General features: G+C 35.2%; 1 protein-coding gene across 2 annotated transcripts in view; it reads right to left on the bottom strand.

The window, feature by feature from the left end:
* XRN1 (5'-3' exoribonuclease 1) overlaps positions 1–23,783 on the bottom strand; it is a 116,122-nt gene that overhangs the window by 55,749 nt on the left and 36,590 nt on the right. For both annotated transcript variants that reach the window (XM_069473145.1, XM_069473144.1), the window contains exons 16-23: positions 22,682–22,851; positions 21,677–21,797; positions 21,493–21,591; positions 17,876–17,979; positions 14,580–14,711; positions 5,779–5,941; positions 4,878–4,991; positions 1,961–2,059 (exon numbers count right to left, since the gene is read on the bottom strand). In XM_069473145.1, the coding sequence (XP_069329246.1) occupies positions 1,961–2,059; positions 4,878–4,991; positions 5,779–5,941; positions 14,580–14,711; positions 17,876–17,979; positions 21,493–21,591; positions 21,677–21,797; positions 22,682–22,851 (1,002 nt within the window). The remainder of the gene's footprint in view (positions 1–1,960; positions 2,060–4,877; positions 4,992–5,778; positions 5,942–14,579; positions 14,712–17,875; positions 17,980–21,492; positions 21,592–21,676; positions 21,798–22,681; positions 22,852–23,783) is intronic.

The following is a 23,783-nucleotide window of genomic DNA, read 5'->3' as shown; positions in this document are numbered from 1 at the left end:
AGGACAAATTTCTAGAGATTGGTAACGAAATCAGCCACCAGTATTTTTATTGATCATGTCTACAATGACCCTCAAATGGATCATTTTTTTGGTGGCCTGGAATATAAAGTTACTATTAAGATAAGTATATTAGTAAAGAATGTAACACAGTTTTTTACATCAACGTCATCAAATTTAGCAATAATACAATACCAATCAAGTATGCTTTCCAGAATAGATAAGAAGAATTAAGGCAGTAGTTCTCAATCACAAGTAGTACCACTTTCCTATTAAGTATTTGGAAATGTGTAGGGACACATTCAGTTATAATAACTGGCATGGGCTACTAGCACTCAGTGCCCAAGGACCAAAGATGCTCACTGTCCTGCCATATACAGAGCAGTCCTATTTAATGCATAATTGTCCTGCTCTTTACCAACAGTATTTCTTTTAAGAAATACTGGGTTATGCTATAATTAAAAAGTAATTATCACAAATATACTATGAAATACAAAATAAATATGTTAGCCTTTCTGTTTTTGTTTGAGAAAAATGTAAAAAAAAGAGAAAGAAAATACAAAATAAATATCTGAGAACATTGGGGTAGAGCAAGAAGGCAGCATGAGTGAAAGTTAAAGAAAATATGTAAAGAGAAAGAAGGTATACTAGAGGAGGCATGTCCAACAGCACTGTACACTACAGGTGGGCAGGCTCTTCCAGATCTAGAAAAAGCCAGGGATAAAGGAACACAAGTTCTTCTACTTTCAGTGACTCCGAGAAAAAAAACTCCAGCTTCTTTATCTAATGAGCCACTCTCCTGATTTCCTGACTCCGCTGTCTAAATTTCTTCTCCAATAGAGACCTGATGGTAAGATTTTAGGGATGTCTTTGTCTTCCATATATAAAGTTTCCTCAGAGGTCTGCTGATACCTAATACCATAAATTCCATTTCACAGAATATAAAGCTTTAGATTTTACCATTTGTGGGAAAAAAAAGCCTAATTAGCAAGAGGTGGTTGATTGTGAATTAACTTCAGCTAAGTCAGTTATCCAATCCCTCAATAAGAACAAATGACAAATATCAGACCCTTCCCCTATTTTAACAGGGGAAAAGGAGGTCAGTGAACATCTTTGGAGAAAAAGTCTTGAAAATGGACACTGTGAACTTAAATGAAGTTTCTCAATATTCTTTAGGGTTAAGACTGTTCATTTTTAGCTGGGCAGAGATATACAAACTTTGCAGAAAGGCCATCTGTCACTTGTAACAAAAAAAGCAGGCTTTGAATTATTGTGAAAAGTTTAAAAAACCTAAGTCTGGCTGGGCATTGGGGCTCACGTCTATAATCCCAGAGCTTTGGGAGGCTGACAGGCAGGAGGATCACTTTAGGCCAGGAGTTCAAGATGAGCCTGGGCAATATATTAATAGCAAGACCTTGACTCTAAGAAAAATTAAAAAAAAAATTAGCTGGGAGTGGTGGTGCGTGCCTGTAGTCCTAGGTACTGAGGTGGCTGAGGCGGGAGGATCGCCTGAGCCCAGGAGTTGGAGGCTGCAGTTAACTGTGATCATGCCACTAAACTCAAGCTCCAGCCTGGGCAACAAAGAGTGAGACCTTGCCTTAAAAAAAGCAAAAAACCAAAACAAAACAAAAACAAACAAAAACAACACAAGAAAACCCCCTAAGTCCATTACCAGAGGGTATGCTGATCAATGTGTCTCATAAGTTTGAACATAATAATCCATAATAAACATTATGAATTAACAATGGGATTTCAGTGACTTTTTTTCCTCTAAAGATCTGCATGAAGTTTTGAGAACAGATTCCACACTTATTTTTAAATAATGTTAGATGCAACTGTGAAAAAATCTAATCATTATTAAATAAAATATTTGAAATAAATTCAAAGAAGTGGCAAAAATATCCTTCCAACATTTTAAAAGTTTATCAATTCTAAATGAAACAATACAAATTACTATACTCACATGCTGGTTCTGTATTAAAGCCTCAAGATTGGGTTCACATGGAATGCTGAAAACTACACGAATCCTACCTTCTGTAATCACGTCGCCTGAATCCTGAACCTTGGATGGAAAAAAAAAAAAAAAAAATCACAGTATGTTTTAGCCTTTCACTACATTTTATTTTATTTATTTATTTTTGGTTATTTGAACAGTATTTATTATTTCTGAAATATAGTATGACAATAAAGTTAGTGGAGATTCTTTTGGAATTTGTAAGTGGATATAATATTATAAATTTGAGTCATTATGTCCTTGCTTTAATAGCTGTTAATCATTCCTTTTTAAATTAACTTTTTTTTTTTTTTGAGACAGAATCTTGCTCTGTTGCCCGGGCTAGAGTGAGTGCCGTGGCGTCAGCCTAGCTCACAGCAACCTCAAACTCCTGGGCTCAAGGGATCCTTCTGCCTCAGCCTCCCGAGTAGCTGGAACTACAGGCATGCACCACCATGCCGGCTAATTTTTTCTATATAGATTTTTAGTTGGCCAGATAATTTCTTTCTATTTTTTTAGTAGAGACGGGGTCTCGCTCTTGCTCAGGCTGGTCTCGAACTCCTGACCTTGAGTGATCCACCCGCCTCGGCCTCCCAGAGTGCTAGGATTACAGGCGTGAGCCACCTCGCCCAGCCTAAATTAACTTCTTGTTTGCAAATAACTTCAAAGTACCAAAAAATTGCAAAAAAAGGTACAAAACACTTGAAAATATTTATCCAGATTCACCTCTTAACATTATAATGCAAGTGGCTTTAACATTTGCTAATTAATAAAAAATAAAAACAAATGTATGCATGCTTTCTTTAAAAAGTTTTGCACACTGTGTATTAACATATGTATAATTATTTTTCTGAATCTTTTGAGGATGTATTACATAAATCATGTCTCTGATCTCAAATATTTCAGTGTGTATTTCCTAAGAAGAAGGATATTTCATTTTATAACCACAGTATAGTGATTAAATATATAAATTTACATTGATACAATAAATTTATCTAAGCTATTATCCATATTCCAATTTGTCAGTTGACCTAATGATGACTTTTACAGAACTATTTTCTCCCTTTACTACAAAATTGAGGCTAGGATCAGATAGTGCATTTACTTGTCATATCTCTCTTTTTTTTTTTTTTTTGTGAGACAGAGTCTCACTCTCTTGCCTGGGCCAGAATGCCATGGCATCAGCCTAGCTCACAGCAACCTCAACACTCCTGGGCTTAAGCAATCCTCCTGCCTCAGCCTCCCAAGTAGCTGGGACTACAGGCATGCGCCACCATGCTCGGCTAATTTTTTCTATTTTTAGTTGTTTCGCTAATTTCTTTCTATTTTTAGTAGAGACGGGGTCTCACTCTTGCTCAGGCTGGTCTCGAACTGCTGAGCTCAAGCAATCCTCCCACCTTGGCCTCCCAGAGTGCTAGGATTACAGGCGTGAGCCACTACACCCGGCCAATTAGTTGTCATATCTCTTTAGCATCCTTTAATCTGGAATATATCCAGAGCTTTTCTTTGTTTTTTGCAACACTGACATGTTGAAGAATACAATTCATCCTTCTCTCTCTACCTTTCCTTTTTTTAAAAAACAATTCCTCATTTTGGGTTTGTCTGATGCTTTTTTGTAATCAGGTTAAGGTAATAATACATTCTCAGCTAGAATATTGCATAGGTGATGTGTCCTCCTCTGGGTATCACATCTGGAAGCACAGGATGTTCATCTTTATCTGCCCCTCAACGTGATACTAACTCTGATCATACTATCAAGATGTTGCTCTTCATTACACAATTACAGTTTTTTTTTTATAATAAACAGTCTGTGGGGAGACACTTTCTAAGACCATGCAAATATCCTGCTATTGATAAAAAAATTCCTCCTAGATTTAGCTTGCAATGATGATTCTTACGTGATTCAATCTTTAGCATAATAGTTGCAAAATGGTTTTCCACCTCCAGCACTCTCTCCACATTTTACTCTTGATGTGCTACTGTAATCAAGAGTCCCTTCCTTCCCTATTTATCATCTATTACTGTGGAATCATGAATTATTATTTTTTTCCCCAATTGTTTATAATTCATTAATGTACATAATTATCCTGGTACTTAAACTATCCCAGATTTGGCCAGTGGGAGACCTTTCAACCTAGTTTCTCTGTTCACATGACATGCTCCCATCATTCTTTTGAGCACTTCCTTACTTTCTGGTATAACAAGATGTTCCAGGCTCATTTTGTATCTTCCCTGCCCCAGACCTAGAATCACCCATTTCTCTGAGAAGCCTTAGTCCTTTTAGTGGGGTACAGAATTAGAGGTCAAGATCTGGGTGTTACATGTGTTCATTGTTACTGGGGTGTCTTTGCTTCTTACCCCTTTGAGCAAATAGAGCTAGAAAATATAGGCATGTACACACACAAATACATACAGATACATACATATACATGTGCCTATATGCACACATATACATACATATATACATATTTCAGAAATAATGAATTCATATCAATACCTCCAAATCTGTCTCTACAGGTTTTTTTTTTTTGCTTTCTCCTACTCCATATTTGCATGTACCTTTTTCCATGTAAGACTGGAGTTCCTCAAAACATGAACACATTTATAAATTCACTCAACCCTATATTATATCTAAAATAGTTACAGAACTGCTTCCACCACAACAAACCTTAAAAAAAGAGATGAGGATTTTGAATTATTTGTCCCCTACCTCCTGAGCTCAAGAATAAAGATATATATCAAATACTATGTTCATAAGTTACATGGACAAATTCTTTCTTGTTTTTTCCCCTTTGGTATTACATTTTATTTTGCACCTAAATGAAGTTAAATAATTATATTAACTTGAAACCAGAAAGAAATTTAAGTAACAAAAACTGCAACTAACTTCTCCAGTGCAGCCATAATAGGGGGTTCCCAGCATAAAGACCATGCTTCTAGGAGGAAACAAATCATCCAATGTTTTGATATTGGAGAAACGGGAGTCGAAAGCTCGGATGTCCTATGTAAAATGAAATATAAAAGTAAATCATCACAGTCAAAATTTCTATAGATTGCATATCAAGTTTTTTTCCTATGGGATTATGACTATGCTGTCTGCAAATGTCAAATGTGAAGATTTTCTACATAACACTAGCAGCTAAAATTTACTGATTAGTTATACACCAGGCACGCTTCTGAGTGCTTCACACATTTATTTAGTTCATTTAATCCTCAAGACCACCCTCTGTGGCAGAGACCATTATTAGCCTCACTTTACAGATGAAAACTGGGCCACAGAAAAGGGATGAATCTTATACAAGGTCATATAGCTAAGAAGCCAACTCAGGCAGTGTATGTTCTTAATCACTGACTACCCTATATTATACCCCCCAAATTATAAGATCACTACATATTTTTAAAAAATGTTGTCCTCCCCCACCATATCTAAGATTACAAACACAAAAGTAACTGCCTTTTATGCTCATTAGTTTATTTATTTAAGGCAAACATTTTTGAATAAAAATCTAAAATTCAAGAGTGTAAATTAAAGCTGGGATTTTTCTTTTAGACATTAAGTCCTTAAAGCCCACAAGAGACAAGTTTCCTAACTGTACACACAGTGAATGAGCATGTAATACTCTTTATAAAGACTAAGATATTTTGCAAATTACATTAAATAACAATCTCTATTATACATTGCTGAATTAGTCTTCTATTTATGAATACATATTAATGATATAGTCTTTTCTTTATACAATGTGTACTAGTGCACATTAAGATAAAGTTGAAACTTGATGTAGACTTACCCTTACAATAGTTTGATAAACAAAAGGAACAACTTGTTTTGACCACTGTTTCTCTAGACGAACTTCACCATTTTGATTTATTTGATATTTACGCCCTGTGAGTAACTGAGCATATACAACTGCAGATGTTTCATTTATTATTATTCCTTTTCTTCTCAGGTAGCTAAGAGAAAGAATAAAAAAGGAAATATACATATGAATGAGTACATATATATTCTAGGATGATAATCATCTAAACTACCAACTCACAGTCAAATGCTTAAATAAACTTTGAATAAATATGCTAGCAGTTCTGGGTACCTAACTTAAGACTTTTTTTCATTATTTATATTACTCTGTGCATACCCCGCCCCCCCGCCCCGCCATCTATGTGATTAAATGAGAATTCACAGAGCTACAAGAAATTCCTGTGTTTCACATCCACTAGGATGGCTACAATCAGAGGATGTGGAGAAATTCGAACACTTGTACACTGCTGTTGGAAATGTAAAATGGTGCAGCTGCTGTGGAAAAGTTTGCCAGTTCCTCAAAAAGGTAAACACTGAACTACACTGCACTGCCACATGACCCAGCAATTCTACTTCTAAGTATATCTCCACTCCCAAAATTGCAAACAGGCACTCAAAAAAATATTGATACATGAATGTTCATAGCAGCACTATTCAGAATAGCCAAAAAATGGAAACAATCCAAATGTCCACCAATGGATGAATGGCTAAACAAAAGGTAGTCTATCCATACAGTGGAATATTATTTGGCCATAAGAAATAATAAGCACTGACAAATGTTATAATGTTACAATATAAACTTCACAAACATGCTAATCAAAAGAAGCCAGAAACAAAAGGTCATATATGATTCCATATATATATGAAACATCTAGAATAGGTAAATCCATAGAGACAGAAAACAGATTAGAAGTAGCCAGGAGCATTTGGTGGGCCTTTTCAATCTAAAGCAGGGGTCTGCACACTAAAGCCATGGGCCAAATCAAGACTGCCTCCTCTTCTTTTAAATAAAATTTTATTGGAACATAGTCATCCATTACCTACTGTCTATGGCTGTTCTTGTGCCACAATGGCAGAGCTGAGTAGCTGTGACAGACACTGTGAAGTCTACAAAGCCTAAAATATTTACAATTTGGCCTTTACAGAAAATAATCATTCTTCATCTAAGTGATATTTTCTTATGTCCTTTCTTTTTTCTTTTTTTTTTTGAGGTAGAATTTCACTGTGGCGCTGGGTCATTGCAACCTCAATCTCCTGGGCTCAAGCGATCCTGCCTCAGCCTTCTGAGCAGCTGAAACTACAGGCATGTGCTAACCATGGCTAGCTAATTTTTTTCTATTTTTGGTAGAGACAGGGTCTCACTCTTGCTCAGGCTGGTCTCAAACTCCTGACTGCAAGTGACCCTCCCAGAGTGCTGGGAATACAGACGTGAGTCACTGCGCCTGGCCTCCATTTGCTCTCTGCAGAACTACTATAAGATAGATATTAGAAATTCTGACTATACTCTTTTCATCTCTTTATGCTTTTGTAGTATTTGTTGAAGGAATTCCTCAGCTTGATCATTTAGTTCACTGATTCAATTTTAAGTATGCCCACATGACTATTGAATCCATCTACTGAACTCATTAACAATCATACTTCAAAATTTTTATAGATATGTATACACAAATATATGTATTATATACTATATGCTATATAATACATACACTATATATAAAATTACAATCTATACTATAGTATATAATTATATAATGCCACATTATTATATACATTTTTTCTTATCAGCTTATACTTTAATGATATTGTACTCTGTAGTAGGGTTGGTCTAAAATAAGTCATGTCATCTTGGTCAGAAACAGAAGTTTTCCAGCAAATTTTTGAAATATAACATCTGGCACCATTTCTTAAAAATCTATGGAATTTTGTCTACCACTTTTACTCAAAAGTTATTTAGCCAGTAATCCTGGCCAGGCACGGTAGCTCATGCCTGTAATACTAGCACTCTGGGAGGCTGAGGTGGGAGGATCACTTGAGGTCAGGAGTTGAAGACCAGCCTGAGCAAGAGTGAGACCCATTCTCTATTAAAAATAGAAAAAATTAGCCAGGTGTGGTGGTGCACGTCTTTAGTCCCACCTACTCGGAAGGCTGAGACAGGAGGATTGCTTGAGCCCAGAAGTTTGAGGTTGCAGTAAGCTATGACGACGCCACTGTACTCTAGCAGGAGCAACAGAGCAAGACTCTGTTTCAAGAAAAAAAAAAAAAAAAAGAAAAGGAAATCATGGACCAATCTCTCTCATGAAAGTAGATGCAAAAGTCCTAAGCAAAATTTAATAGACAAAATTCAATTATATATAAAAAGGACAATATATCATAACTAAGTGGAATTTATTCCAGAACTTAGGGGTAGATTTATATTGTAAATTCAATGAATGTAATCCATCAGATTAACAGAAAAATCAGATGATCATTTTGACAGATGTAGAAAAGAGAGTTGATAAAATCAGTACCAATTAATGAATACAAATTCTTAACCAGCTAGGAATGGAAGAAAATTTCCTTAATCTAATAAACAATACTGATTTTTACAAACTCTGCAGCAATCATTATATTTATTGGTAAATTACTTAATGTTTTCCTCTGAAATTGAGAACGATCCCATAAACCAATAAGAAAAACTATAAAACTTAACCCAATTTTAAAAAGGGCAAAAGACTTTTAAACCAAAATAAGATACTATTATACCATAGAAATGGCTAAAATGGAAAAGACAGCAATAAATAAGTACTGATGAGGATAGAGATCAACAGAAGTTCTTACAAACTGCTAGTACAGTGTAAATTTATATAACCTTTTTGCAAACCTTTTTGGCAGTGTCTACTAAAGCTTAGTTTAAGCATATGCTATGAAGCAATAATTCCACTCATAGATATATACCCTCAACAGAAATGCAAATAGATGCATTCACCAAATGTCCCAAATGAGAAACAACTCAAATTTCTGTCCACAGAATGGATAAATAAATTGTGCTGTATTTAGATAATACTATCATTAGTGAAAATGAATGAAATATAACTACATGTAACAAGTATGAATATTAGAATCATAATATTGACCAAAAGAAGTCAGGCTCAAAAAGAATACATTCAGTATGAATCAACTTAATACTGTATGAAATTCAAAAATAGAAAAAAACTAATGTATGGGGCTACAAGTTAAAATAGTTATCCTTGGGGAGGGGAGTAGTGGATGGTAATGGCAAGAAAGGTGTACAAGGGGCTTTCTGGGATTATGGTAATATTTCTGTTGGTTACATTATTGTAACAATACAATACACAATACATGTAACATACAAAATATGTGTTAAGTGACTGTTTATCAGTAAGGCTTTTAGTAGTTAAATAAATTTTGGGGGCATCAAAGATTACATAGGGATTTTTTACTGTAGGGAGGGGGTGGTCAGTACCCCTAATACCCATGTTGTTCAAAGGTCAACTGTTTTATTACTAAAAAATGCTAATTCATCTGATCCTTCAGCAAGTTATAATCTTTTTGCTGGTGGAAGATCTTGCCTCAACGTTGATAGCTGCTGACTGATCAGAGTGATGTTTGCTGAAGGTTGGGTTGGCTATGGCAATTTCTTAAAATAAGACGACAATGAAGTTTGCCACATCCATCGTCCCTTCCTTTCATGAAAAATTTCTCTGTAACATGTGATGCTGTTTGATAGCATATTACCCACAGCAGAACAACTTTCCAAATTGGAGAAAACTTTCCAACTTTCCAAAAACCCTGCCAGTGCTTTATTAATTGAATTCATGTAATATTCTGAATCCTTTGTTGTCATCTCAACAATGTTCACAACAGCTTCACCAGGAGTAGATTCCATCACAGGAAACCAGTTTCTTTGCTATATATATATTTCTTTGCTTGCTATATCTATAACAAGCAACTCCTCATCTGTTCAATTTTGATCATGAGAAGGCAGTAATTTTATTTCAAACACATCTGTAGTTACTTCTGCCACTGAAGTCTTGAACCTCTCAAAGTCATCCGTGAGGGTTGGAATCAACTTTTAAACTCCTGTTAATGTTGGTATTTTGACTTCCCATGAATAAGGAATGTTCTTAATGGCATCTAGAATGGTGTATCCCTTCCAGAAGGTTTTCCATTTACTTTGCCCAGATTCAGAAGAATCACTATCTATGGTAGCTGTGGCCTTGCAAAATGTATTTTTCAAATAATAAGACCTGAAAGTCAAAATTGCTCCTTGATCCATGGGCTGCAGAATGGATGTTATATTAGCAGGCATGAAAATAACATTAATCCCCTTGTACATCTCATCTCCATCAGAGCTCTTGGGTGACCAGGTTCATTGTCAATGAGCAGTAATATTTTGAATGGAATTTTTTATTATGAGCAGTAAGTCTCAACAGTGGGCTTAAAATATTCAGTAAACCATGCTGTAAACAGATGTGCTATCATCCAGGCTCCATTTATAGAGCTCGTTTTATAGAGCACAGATGGAGTAGATTTGGTGTAATTCTTAAGGGCCTATGATTTTCAGAATGGTAAATGAACGCTGGCTTCAACTTAAAATTACCAGCTACATTAACCCTTAACAAGAGAGTCAGCCTGTCCTTTGAAAACTTTGAATCTAGGCACTGACTTCTCTCTAGCTATGAAAAGTCCTAGATGGCATCTTTTTTCAACAGAAAGCTATTTCATCTACACTGAAAATCTGTTGTTTAGTGTAGCCACCTCCATCAATGATCTTAGCTAGATTTTCCCAATAACTTGCTGCAGCTTCTACATTAGCACTTACTGCTTCACCTTGCACTTTCACGTTATGGAAACAGCTTGTTTCCTTAAACCTCATGAACCTGCTAGCTTCAAACTTTTCTTCTGCAGCTTTCTCATCTCTCTGTTCACTTACTTTTGCTTTTACTTTACTTTTACTGCTTTGGGGTCAGTGTTGTAGTCTGTATTCTTTCTGTAGTTTTAAAATCTTTGCATTTTCTTTGTATCCTGCATGGAAGGGTTTATTTTTTTTTTTATGTAGGGTGTAAAATCTGATCTATAACTATTAAATCAATGAATTATATTATTCAGATTCTATTTTTTGCATATTTGTTTTTTGATTACTAGATGTGTCAGGGACAGACTGGCCAGACTCTCAAATTCATGGTGATTCTTAATTTGCTTCAGTTTTCCCTGCAGTTTGTAAGACACCATTGATTTTAAGATATATCATTATTTTATGTGCCACAAGAAAAAGAATCCACCAATTATGACACTTGGCAAAACACACTGTAAGTTCAGAGATGATAAAAAGTGAAAACATGTGTTTGAGAATCCACCAAACAGAGATGGTATGTCAATTATTCAGTACATAAAAATTTATGTTTGTTTTATCTACATTGTGAAATAAACTTTTCAGAAATAATTACCTCTTCCCTTATTTATTCTTTTGGTCTTCAACTGAACTTTTTCAGACTTTTAACACTACAATTCCTCCTCTCTTTTTATCTGTATTTCTTAGTTTTTCTCAGAAAGGAAATTTATCATGGGGGAATACAGAAATTTATCAGGTACACCCTATGTGCCTAGTTACATGGTTTCTAAAAATAAAATCACTTAATTTGGTACTCATGGAAATATTTCATGTGTATATTCATAGAAAAAGAATACTCAATTTAAGAAAAGATGTCTTGGTTAGTAAGATACATGGAGATATAACTGAGATAAGTAATAGGTACCACATCCTTGCTGCAAGTCTTAAAGCTAAGAATGGTCTGCACAAGCATCACTCCTGCTTGTTAGAGCCATGGGCTCCTCACCTCATGCTACTGATATTACAATGTGCAAAATCACAAATAAGTGTAGTAAACCCTCAGGGGCAAAGCAACAGTTATCTTGTGAATTTCCTCTTGGAAGATGAAAAAGCTTGGGAGGTATCAGAGCAGGGGACAAAAAGTAAAATGATATGAGGGAGAAATATGGTGGTAAAGAAAAACGGTCTAAGAAAATGGTGACCAGAATAAATAAATCTAAGTGCTCATGAATCCACATAGCCTTGTCTATCAAACTTGGTTGATAATATTAAACAAGGCACTAGAAATCATTCTCTTGTGTGAACTAGCATACGTTATTATCAACTCCAGCAGTTTGCTGCCTTGATGGTTCTCTCTGCCCTTTGCAGCCATCATAGAAGGCCAAGCCCATTCAGAAGTGGACGAATAGATAGGATAAGAGGTCACGATCTCTTGGTCTCCCTTACAGCTAAACCTTTTGAAGAAGTTGTTAATTTCTACCGTGTCTCCATTTCTGCAACTCTCAATCACTCTTCTACCCACTCCAGTTTGGCTTTCAGCCCCACTGCTCAATCAAAATAGCTCTTGCTTAATCTCTTCAAAAGATTTGACCTGGCTTATTGCCTTACTCCTGAAATATTCTTTTTTTCTTTAGTTTACATGATCTAATCCTCTCCTTGCTGTTTTCCTACCTCTCAGTTTGCCTCTTGCTTTTTCCTTTGTTGCCTCATCTTCCTTAATGCATGCTGCTTTTCCTCTTGCCATAGAGGCTTTACACATAAGCCCTCCCTTATCCTGAAACATACTTCCTTTCACTCTTTGCCTAACTCCTATTTCGCATTTAAATATCAGTTTAATCAACACATTCCTGGGAAAGCTATCCCTGAATTAAGAAAATTCCTTTGTAGATAAGTCAAATCCGTCTATTTTATGGTCTCAGAGCACCATTCCCTCAGAGCAATTATTACAGTTGCAGTTTGACCAAAAATCACATAAGACATTAATGTCAATTTCCTATACACAAGTTTTAAGTTTCACGTGTATAGGGACTGGATGTTTTTATTCATTATGGTATCTACAGTGCCTACAACTATACTTAGCAGGTATCAATATACTGATATTCATATATCAATATTTGAAGATATGAATAACTAAACTCTTCATCTACAGTATTTTGAATGAGTTTCTTTTTTTCCAATCAAAAGAGTCATGACTGGCGGGGTGTGGTGGCTCATGCCTGTAATCCTAGCACTGCGGGAGGCCAAGGCAGGTGGATCATTTGAGCTCAGGAGTCCAAGACCAGCCTGAGCAAGAGCGAGACCCCGTCTCTAATAAAAATAGAAAGAAATTAGCTGGACAACTAAAAATATATAGAAAAAGTTAGCTGGGCGTGGTGGCGCATGCCCGTAGTCCCAGTTACTTGGGAGGCTGAGGCAGGAGGATTGCTTGAGCCCAGGAGTTTGAAGTTGCTGTGAGCTAGGCTGATGCCACTGCACTCTAGCCCGGACAACAGAGTGAGACTCTGTCTCAAAAAAAAAAAAAAAAAAAAAGAAAAGAAAAGAAAAAAAAAGAGTCATGACTAAAACAATATCTATTCATTCAAACAAATAATTACTGAGCGTCTAGGCACTAGCCAAGAAATTAGAATAAAGTGGTGAAAAACAGATATGTTCCCTCCCATTATGGAGCATACCATCTAAGGAAAGAGTTGCATTAATATACAAATAAGTTTAGGTTATTTTATTTATGTGCTATAAAAGAAAATTCAGAATGATGTAAGCTACGACGGGGTATCTAATTTATACGATTGGAAGGCAAAAAAGTATGTTCTACTTCAATCTCTTGAGATCTATGTTTATCTCCCTTATGTTGGGTGGTTTTCACAGTCTTTGTACATTTTCCCTGTTTGTTCATGTTTGAATATGGACATTATGGCCTGGTATTGACACCAAAATTATAGAGGAGAATTCTCCTTGAATTCCCCAAAAGTTTATCAATGGACAGGAAGGCTGATGGATATACATTTAAAACATCACTTCATGTGCCACTGCCAGTTTCTATTATTCTGTTTTGGTTTTGGGAATTCTAGTGTTTAGATGGAAAAAGAGGTACTGTTAGGGTAAAATCATGGGACAAAAAGCACTCTGGTGACCTTGAAAACCATTTCAAGGAGGGCCAGCTTCTCAATTTGATTGGTACGGACCTTACATTTCTAAACCCAGAGGGGCATGTGGAGCTTGGGTGGAGGGGAGTAGAAGAAGCGGGGAGGATGAGAGGATGAGGAACAAAAAAGGATTTTCCCTCTTATTTTCATTACTTGTGTATGGCCAAGAAATTAAATGTCCTTATGGTTACTAAAAATATCTCTCAAATTCAGGCAACATATTAAGTGTTATTTCTAGTATTAAGTGATTGTGTCACTTCATTTTGTTCTACTTCCTGAAGTATTTTAATGACAAATTGGGCAAGGCCATAACTGCTGCTAACCAGATGTTATTTTAAACCAGAACTCATTACTTTCTTTAGAACATAAGATGAAGGTATAGTCAAGTTTTCAGATTAACTATCATGTTAAGTGTAAAATAAGTTAGAGGATGAGTACATTAAAACAGATTCTAGGCTGGGCGTGGTGGCTCATGGCTGTAATTCTAAAATTCTGGGAGGCTGAGGCAGGAGGACAGCACGAGGCCAGGAATTTGAGACCAGCCTAAGCAAGGGCAAGACCCTGTCTCTACAAAAAATGGAAAAATTAGCTAGCCATGGTAGCACATGCCTGTAGTTTCAGCTGCTCGGGAGGCTGAGGCTGAGGCAGCATCACTTGAGCCTAGGAGCTTGAGGTTGCAGTGAGCTATGATGATACCACTGTACTCTAACCCAGGTGATAGAGCAAGACTCTGTATCAAAAACAAACAAACAAACAAACAAACAAAAAACCCCAACAGATTCTAGTTCCACGATATTAAATACTTTTTATGACACTCACTGTTCTGAAATTCCTTGTACTTCTTTTGTCCAGTTAGATTGTTCTTTATCTCCAAGATGGACCACTTTAGATGGTGGAGCAGTTTTTCCCCAATAAAGCTTCTGTGTTCCTGGAGGTTCTTCCAAGTAAAACCTTAAAAGTTAAAATAAAATATAAATTATATAACAAAAATGTTGTGGTTTAATACAGAGTTCTAGTAATGTGAGTCTTCAAAGTGAAAAATTTTTTACAAGGTACAACAGTAAAAAAAATCCCAAAACTGTAGGAGGCAATGGTTAATGGATACAAACGTACAGTCAAAATGAGATCTGTTGGATAGCACAATAGGGCAACTATAGTTAACAATAATTTATTGTATATTTCAAAATAACTAAGAGTAGAATTGGAATGTTCCTAACACAAAGAAATGATAAATGCTTGAGGTGATGGATATCCCAATTACCCTGATTTGATCATTACACATTGCTTGTATCAAAATATCACATGTACCCCATAAATATGTACAACTATTATGTATTCATAATCAAAAACAAAAAAATTTTTAAAACACCAGAAGTATTATAAATTGCAGAACAAGGACTTGTTAAGAATTTTAGCCAAAATTTAAAAGCATGGGAACAGCGGAGAAGGATGAAGAGAAGTTGGCCAATGGGTACAAACATTACAGTTAGATAGAAGGAATAAGTTCTGGCATTCAACAGCACAGGGTTGGCTATAGTTAACGACAATTTATTATGTATTTCAAAATAGCTAAAAGAGGAGATCTGAAACATTTCCAACACAAAGAAATGATAAATGTTTGAGGTGATAGATATCCTAAATACTCTGATTTGAGCATTACACATTGTATACATGTATCAAAATATCAAAATACAACATACTGCATAAACATGTATAATTACTAGATATCAATAAAAAAATTTAAAAGCAAATTATTTTTTTTCTTTAAGAAACTCAACTAAATCTATAATAAAAAAATTTTCAGAGTCAAAATACTCTAGGCCGGGTGCGGTGGCTCATGCCTGTAATCCTAGCACTCTGGGAGGCCTAGGCAGGAGGACTGCTTGAGCTCAGGAATTTGAGACCTGAGCAAGAGTGAGAACTCGTCTCTAAAAGAAAAAAAAAAAAAAACCTCTAAAATTCAATATGAAGTATATAATATTACCTATAAAGTATTTTTGCCAAAAAAACTTTAACCTGAATCTAATCAAGCCTTAACTTCTAGTATATAGAAAATATGTGGGAGGGAGTTAAATATCACTAAGAGGAAACAACAGGGTAAATCCAGAATTCTACAAAATAACTGGCCTAGACTCTTCAAAAATAAATAAATAAAAAAAGGGCAAGGAAGTAATCAACATATAAAAATAAATTCTGTTTCTATATACTAGCTGGGGCAACAAATTTAAAACATAATACCATTTATAAGAAAAGTTAAATACGTAGGTATAAATCTAACACAACTTTTATATAATCAGTGTAATGCAAAAAATAAAACATTGATGAAAGAAATCAAAGATCTAAATAAATGGATTGATAGATATACTGTGTTCATGGATTAGAAGACTCAGCATAGTAAAGATGTTAAATCTCCTCAAATTGATCTATGATTCCTATCAAAATCCCTCCAAGATTTTTTGCAGATATAGAACAATCTAAACATTTATTAATATATGAAAAGGCAAAGGACCTAGAATAGCTAAAACAATTTTAAAAAGGAAAAATAAGGTTGACGGGATCATTCTACCTGATGTTAAGGCTTATTACATAGTTATAGTAATTAAGACTGTGGGCCGGGTGAGGTGGCTCTCGCCAGTAATCCTAGCACTCTGAGAGGCTGAGGCAGGAAGATCGCTTGAGGTCAGGAGTTGGAGACCAGCCTCAACAAGAGCGAGACCCTGTCTCTACTAAAAATAGAAAAAATTATCCAGGTGGGGTGGTGTCCGCCTGTAGTTCCAGCTGCTCAGGAGGCTGAGGCAGGAGGATCGTTTGAGCCCAGGAGTTGGAGGTTGCTGTGAGCTAGGCTGACATCATGGCACTCTAGCTCGGGCAACAGAGAGAGACTCTGTCTCCAAAAAAAAAAAGATAGAAAAAGACAAGTGTGATATTGACGTAAAAATCAATGGAAGAGAATAGAGAACGCAGAAATAGACCCACACAAATATGCCTAACTGACTTGACAAAGGTACAAAAGCAATCCAATCGAGGAAGGATTGTCTTTTCAACAAATGATGCTGGAGCAACTGAACATTCATAAGCAAATATATGAAACTTGATCTATCCTCATATAAAAAATTAATTCAAAAATGGATTGCTGATTTAACGTAAAATGAGGTAAAACTATAAAACTTTTCAAAATAAATACAACAGAAAATCCTTGGGACTTAGGGCTAGGTGAAGAGTTCTTAGATATGACACAAAAAGCACAGAGAAAAAAGTTGATAAATTGGAGTTCATCAAAAAGGTAGTGGAACTGAATTTTGATGATTAAAAAAGAATCCTCAAGATTTCAGACAGAAAAGCAGATACCAACAAAAGAAGAAAACCATACTGGCATTGATTTCTCATCAACAACACTACATGACAGAAACAATTGAGAGATGTATGAAGAGGTCTAATGGAAAATGAAAAATGACTGGGCCTCCAAAATTCTAAACTTATGTGTGAAGACAAGAAAAAAAAGATATTTTGGACATGTAATAACTCAGAAAACACAACATCCACCCATTTTCTCTGAAAAAAATTTACTTCAGAAAGTCCTAGCCACATGAAAAATAAAAAAAGAACAAGAAACCAGGAAGACAAGGTTTATATGAAATAATGGTAAAAAGTGACACAAGAATAACTTGTCTAAATATTCATTGATAAAAATGACTGGGAACTTGAAAAAAAAAGTCATGAAACTTTTCTTAAAATAGAAGATATGTGCTTTAAAAAATTAATTATTTAAATGAAACCCAGAAGGGGCATGGCAAAGGGAAGGTTACATATGCTATAAATTGTTAGAAAGATAAACATATTTGCTAAATAATATAATGGTAACCACTGCTAGATAAGAAACAGAATAATTTCCAAACTATTGAGAGAAAAAGAAGGAAAAAAAATAACATATGCATCGAAAATATCTCAAGGAATATACAATAAACTCAATAGTGGCTGACTTTGAGTGGTGTCGTTACAGACTTTCATTTTCACTATAGAATGTAAATGTTCTTGGCATGATTTTTATCAGTTAGGAAATGAATCATGTAAAAAGCAAATATAATTTAAAAAATTATAAATCAAATATTTCTTACTTTGTTTCTCCATCTGATACAGCCACAACTCTAGCTTCTTCCAGGTGAGGCCAATTAACAAAGACAGATTTTCCAAGCACTGATGAAGCTACATTTTCTATACTCTTAAAGTAAAAACAGAAAAGTTCATTCACATTTCAGGTCCAAGAGAAAACTTTACACAGGCAAAATTTTCCAATCTCCATTTATTTTCTTAAATTATAAAATGAATGAGCTGGATTAGTTGCTTTACAAAATTCCATCCAGTTGTAAAATTCTATGATTCTACTAATTAGATTCATGATTATCTTACTTTTTTCATGGTAACTGAGAAAAATGAAAAGAACAGAAATGTCTAGAAAAGGGATACTCATTGTTTCATATCAAATAGTCAGATATTTAAAACAGAACCTCGGGCCGGGCGCGGTGGCTCACGCCTGTAATCCTAGCTCTCTGGGAGGCCGAGGTGGGCGGATCGTTTGAGCTCAGGAGTTCGAGACCAGCCTGAGCAAGAGCGAGACCCCATCTCTACTAAAAATAGAAAGAATTATATGGACAGCTAAAAATATATATATAGAAAAAATTAGCCGGGCATGGTGGTGCATGCCTGTAGTCCCAGCTACTCGGGAGGCTGAGACAGGAGGATCGCTTGAGCCCAGGAGTTTGAGGTTGCTGTGAGCTAGGCTGACGCCATGGCACTCACTCTAGCCCGGGCAACAGAGTGAGACTCTGTCTCAAAAAAAAAAAAAAAAAAAAAAAAAACAGAACCTAAGAAATAGGATCTCATTTTAGTTTGTGGAGGTGTAATGAAAAAAAGAATACTAGACTTAAAGTCAGGAGATATGGGTCCAAATTTAGGTTCAAATTCTTTTCAGTTATGGAATCCCAGGCATATCATTTAATCCCACTGAGTCTCAGTTTTCTTTTATGAAAATAAGAAATAGTATCTACCTTCTAATGTTGTCAATAAAAGAAAATAATATACACAAAGGCTTTTGTAAACTGTAAAATGCCATACAAATATTCTGTATGAAATAATATCTTAAGTAAAAATTCAAGTTTTAAAAGGAAACGGTACTATCCAATTCAATTTATATAGTTAAAACAACAAGAACTTTGTAGTAGAAATTGATGTTTAAATACAAATTTTCATTAATCTTTTTTCTGTTTATTACCTTTAATCATTACTAACAAATATTTCTTTAACAATTAGAGATGACTATTTTTCAGAGTTTTGGGGGGTAACGTTTTAATTTTGATATTTAGATATTTCTTAATTTGAACATACAAAACAATAGAATAACCATTCTGATAAATAAAACAAGTTTCAATATTAGAAATAGGCTCCCTCAATTATCCTTTTCCTTTCAATACATCTATTTCTGATTTCACTCCTCCACCCTTTCCTTTAACTTTTGAAGAAAAAGTGGTCTTCCTTTCCCAGATTAATCCTTTCATTTAAGCCCTAGATGAAATCCCTCATTACCTCACATAGAGTCTTATTATCATTAACAGCCTTTCCCTCTACAATGGCTTTAAAATCTCCTTTCTCCATTAGCTCTACCTCCCTTCTTTTGTGTGGATTTTGCTTGATGAGCTGCCTCTTCTCTATGTTTCTAGGCTTCTTCTCAATGATAAACTTACTGACCAAAGGCTTAAAACCCGCTAACTTTATTTCCTATCTACCTAGACCTAGCCTGGTCCTCAGGAATTCTGCTTCCAACAATCTACTGGAATGGAATTCTCAGTGGCCAACATTGATGCCCTAATGAACAAATTCACAGACCTTGTTTTAGTTTTTATTCTTCTTCAAATTTGTGTAGCATATAGCCCTTGCTCCAGGCTTCTGTGATACTATTTAAGTTGGGAATCATTCTTTCTTACCTCTCTGTCTACTATGCCACTTTTACTGGTTCCTTTTCCATCCTTTATAACAATGGGTAGTTATTTATGCGAGACCATGAACACTCAGTGTACCATTTCTTCAGGGAAATGAGCTAAAGGCCTCAGCCACCAATACTCTGTTGACAACTTGTATATCGCTATCTCCCTCCATGCTCTAGCTCCAAGTATTTAACAGTACATAAACAGCCTTTCTAAAGGCTGAGGTTTTTCATCTGAACCACAGAACACAAACGAGAATGAAAACACTTTTCTCATTCTCCCAAGGATGGTACATAATTAGTACCATTCTAAGAACACAGAAGACAAGTTATTACACAAAATGAATGACTTAGGGAACCAGGGCTTATGTCTCTTGTGGGAGCACTGGTCAAAAAACAGCTGGCAGGGCAGCTCTAGTTAAACATCCTAGTACCACCTTAAAATTCCATCATTATTTATTAATATCATTAATCCCCCTAAACTAGCTACTCTCTATTTTAACTTTTCTAATCCAGCAAACTGCAATTATTTTATAGTTAATTAGCCTGGATATCTCAGAGTAATAAATATTTTCTTACTCTTTTCACCCCCTATATTTATTTGAACAAATAATGAAACTTGCCAATTTTATTTTGTCTTATTCATCTAGATCTATTGCCACTTCTTCCACAGTTTATGTCCATATCACCTAAAGCTACAGCCTTTCAACTTTCAAGCTTTCCCATTTTCTTTCATTTCTCTTTTGTGCAATTTAGTCCATTATACTGCCACCAAATTACTCTCTATGAAAAACATCAATTTCAAGGTAACAGTCGTGGAAAAAAAAAGTCCAAACTCCTTAGCCTGATATTCAAGGTCCTCCATAATCTGGCCTCAATCTGTTTTTTCAACCTTTTTTTTTTTTTTTTTTTGAGACAGAGTCTCACTCTGTTGCCCAGGCTAGAGTGAGTGCCGTGGCGTCAGCCTAGCTCACAGCAACCTCAAACTCCTGAGCTCAAGGGATCCTCCTGTCTCAGCCTCCTGAGTAGCTGGGACTACAGGCATGCACCACCATGCCCGGCTAATTTTTTCTATATATATTTTTAGCTGTCCATATAATTTCTTTCTATTTTTAGTAGAGATGGGGTCTCACTCTTGCTCAGGCTGGTCTTGAACTCCTGAGCTCAAACAATCCGCCCACCTCGGCCTCCCAGAGTGCTAGGATTACAGGCGTGAGCCACCGCGCCCGGCCTGTTTTTTCAACCTTATATTCTACTATTTCCCAACACAAATCCTCTGCTCTTCAAATATATCACATTTATTAAAAAAAAACTATTAAGAAATATTTCAGACATACTAAAAGGCTGAAAACAATAAGATAATGTATCCATTTATTTTTGACTAAAATTACCAGCTCATGATATTTATTTCAACTAGAATGCCTTTCCTCTCATTCTCTTTTCTTTGTCCTAATCTATTTTTTAGCACCCAGTTCAAGACTATTCTCATCTACAAGTCTATACTAAATCTTTGGCTTGCATAGCTCATCTCCTTTTCAAAATTCCTGGAAAATTTTTCCACTCCTTGTGTCACAATTATATAGGTTTTTGAACTATTATCTAATTTGTGTAAATGTTTCTTGGTAGTAACCTTATTTAGATTGTGAACGCCTGGATTAACAGTATGTTATACCTCTTTGGTAAACACCTAAGCAGCTACAAACAGTTTTATTCATAATAAGCATCTAATACATGAATTATACATAAAATACTTACAAGTTCATCTGATTGTGCATTCACTAAGATTTCCAACATCATGTTTTCTCCACGACTGCTTTGTTGGAATACTTGAACGCCACTTTTCTTCAAAAAAAACTTTAAAAGAATTCAAAGAATTTAATTCTTTCTCCATATTCAATAAAGTGAAAAATTATGAAAAAATAAATAAATAGCCACTGACTTTGTGTTTGATGTGTTTCAGAGTAGGAAATCCACAGAAATATAATGCCTTCTGGTCAACTCTGGTTATTTTGTTCTTGTTTATGTCTACACGCCAAGCATCTAATGATATTATTTTGTACCTAGATAATAAATCAAGGTATTTAATTTAAAATCCATACATTACAAGTGATTACAGTTTTTCAACTTTCCCTTGAATATTTTGCAAGAGTCACCCTTGCTTTTAAAGAAAGGAAAGACAATTAGTTCTTGAAGAAAAAGAAAATACAGAGTAGAACAAGCCAGCTTGTCTGTTGCTATTGGTCCAGACACAATCGTGCTGGTAGATACTGAGTGCATGTTTCCCTCAGTAATTCAAAACTATAATTAATCTTTAAAATAAAGTTTAAAGCATAATGCAAATCTCTATATCCTCCATGTTCCAAAACCCAGGATGGAAGATAAATATTTCATCTTTTTCTTTGCTTTATGAAGGGAAAAATAATAACTGAGAGATGTTCACTTTATTTCCAACTCAATTGCCATCTGGGTAGATTATGCACATGGAAGATGAGAGAAGAAACAAGAAAGATATTTTAATGAGCAAGAGAAAGAAAAAAATGGGCTTGAGGTAAGAAAATAGAGGGACTCCTTCATTCCTTTTTTTCTTCTTCCTTATTGGGTGATGGGGGGCTGTAAAAGTCAAAGTCATAGCATATCAAATAATGCTGAGGGATGAGACATTGACAATGGAAACAAAAATTCACATATCCACTTGAGGGAGACAAAGGGCAATGATATACATTAGGGAGAAAAAAATACAAACAACTTTTAACAGAGGAAGAAAAAAGTAGAATCTGACCAAAGTGAAGAATTATAGAAACAAGTGAGAGATGGTTAGATCCTTAATTATCAAACGACTATAACTGTCATAAAGTATTTGCTAATTCTCCAAAGAGATATTCAAAGTTTTTTTTTTGGTATTAGGGGGCTCTTCTGTCATTGAAAAGTTACCAAATAACATTACCTTGTACAACATCGTTCTATGGCAGGGAACTTTTCTGGCCATGGAGAAGGATAGGTGAATTCTGTGTCTCTGTCATACCAGCACATTAGGCACTCACTGTGTTGGTTTCTTTTCCTCTCTTCCTTTTTGAGGGAGTGGTTACAAGACTCCATGGCTTCCAACAATCGTTTCTAAATATAAAGATTGAAGAGAAGGGTTAAAAGTATAAAAATGCTGTAATCTCAACATCCAGAATAAATCTTTTTCTACCATATTCTGAATCACTATGTTCTTCAAAAAAAAAATATTAATTAATGAAACTCTTCCATTTTATTATATAGAAAAATGATATGCTATTTATTGCTTTAAAGGCCCTAGAATATTCTTGCCACTGCAGATTCCTCTGAAGCTATTACTCCAACGGTAGCCACTAAGAACAGCAGAAAAAATCAAATTTTAAATGTGAAATTATCACAATTATTAGATCATAGCTCATAGAGCATTAATCTCTTACTTTACAAATTCTGCAGTGGTATAGTAATGTCCATCTTTCCAAATGAACTTATACATTTAACATAATTCCAATCAGAATATTAATGGTTTAAAATATTAAAAAAAAAAAGAAAAATGATGGTAGTGTTCATATGGAAGAATGAATGTGTGAACAGCAAAAAGTAACTCAGGGCTTGTCTTAGTAGATATTATCACTTTTTATAAAGCTACTGTAATCAAAATACGTTAGTATTGGCACTACAAGAGACTCAAAGATAAGAACAGAATAGAGTTCAACAGATCCAAATCTATGTCAAAACATAGTATTTCTTTTTTCTTTTTTTTGAGACAGTGTCTCGCTTTGTTGCCCAGGCTAGAGTGAGTGCCGTGGCGTCAGCCTAGCTCACAGCAACCTCAAACTCCTGGGCTCAAGTGATCCTCCTGTCTCAGCCTCCTGAGTAGCTGGAACTATAGGCATGTGCCACCATGTCCAGCTAATATTTTCTATATATTTTTAGTTGTCCAGCTGATTTCTATTTTTTTTTTTTTTTTTTAGTAGAGACGGGGTCTCGCTCTTGTTCAGGCTGGTCTCAAACTCCTGAGCTCAAACGATCCTCCTGCCTCAGCCTCC

Source organism: Eulemur rufifrons, chromosome 7 (genome assembly GCF_041146395.1).
Source record: "Eulemur rufifrons isolate Redbay chromosome 7, OSU_ERuf_1, whole genome shotgun sequence".
NCBI classification, from domain to species: Eukaryota; Metazoa; Chordata; class Mammalia; order Primates; family Lemuridae; genus Eulemur; species Eulemur rufifrons.
Note: the sequence above shows the minus strand (reverse complement) of the source record. Positions and strands in the feature narration are given on the sequence as shown.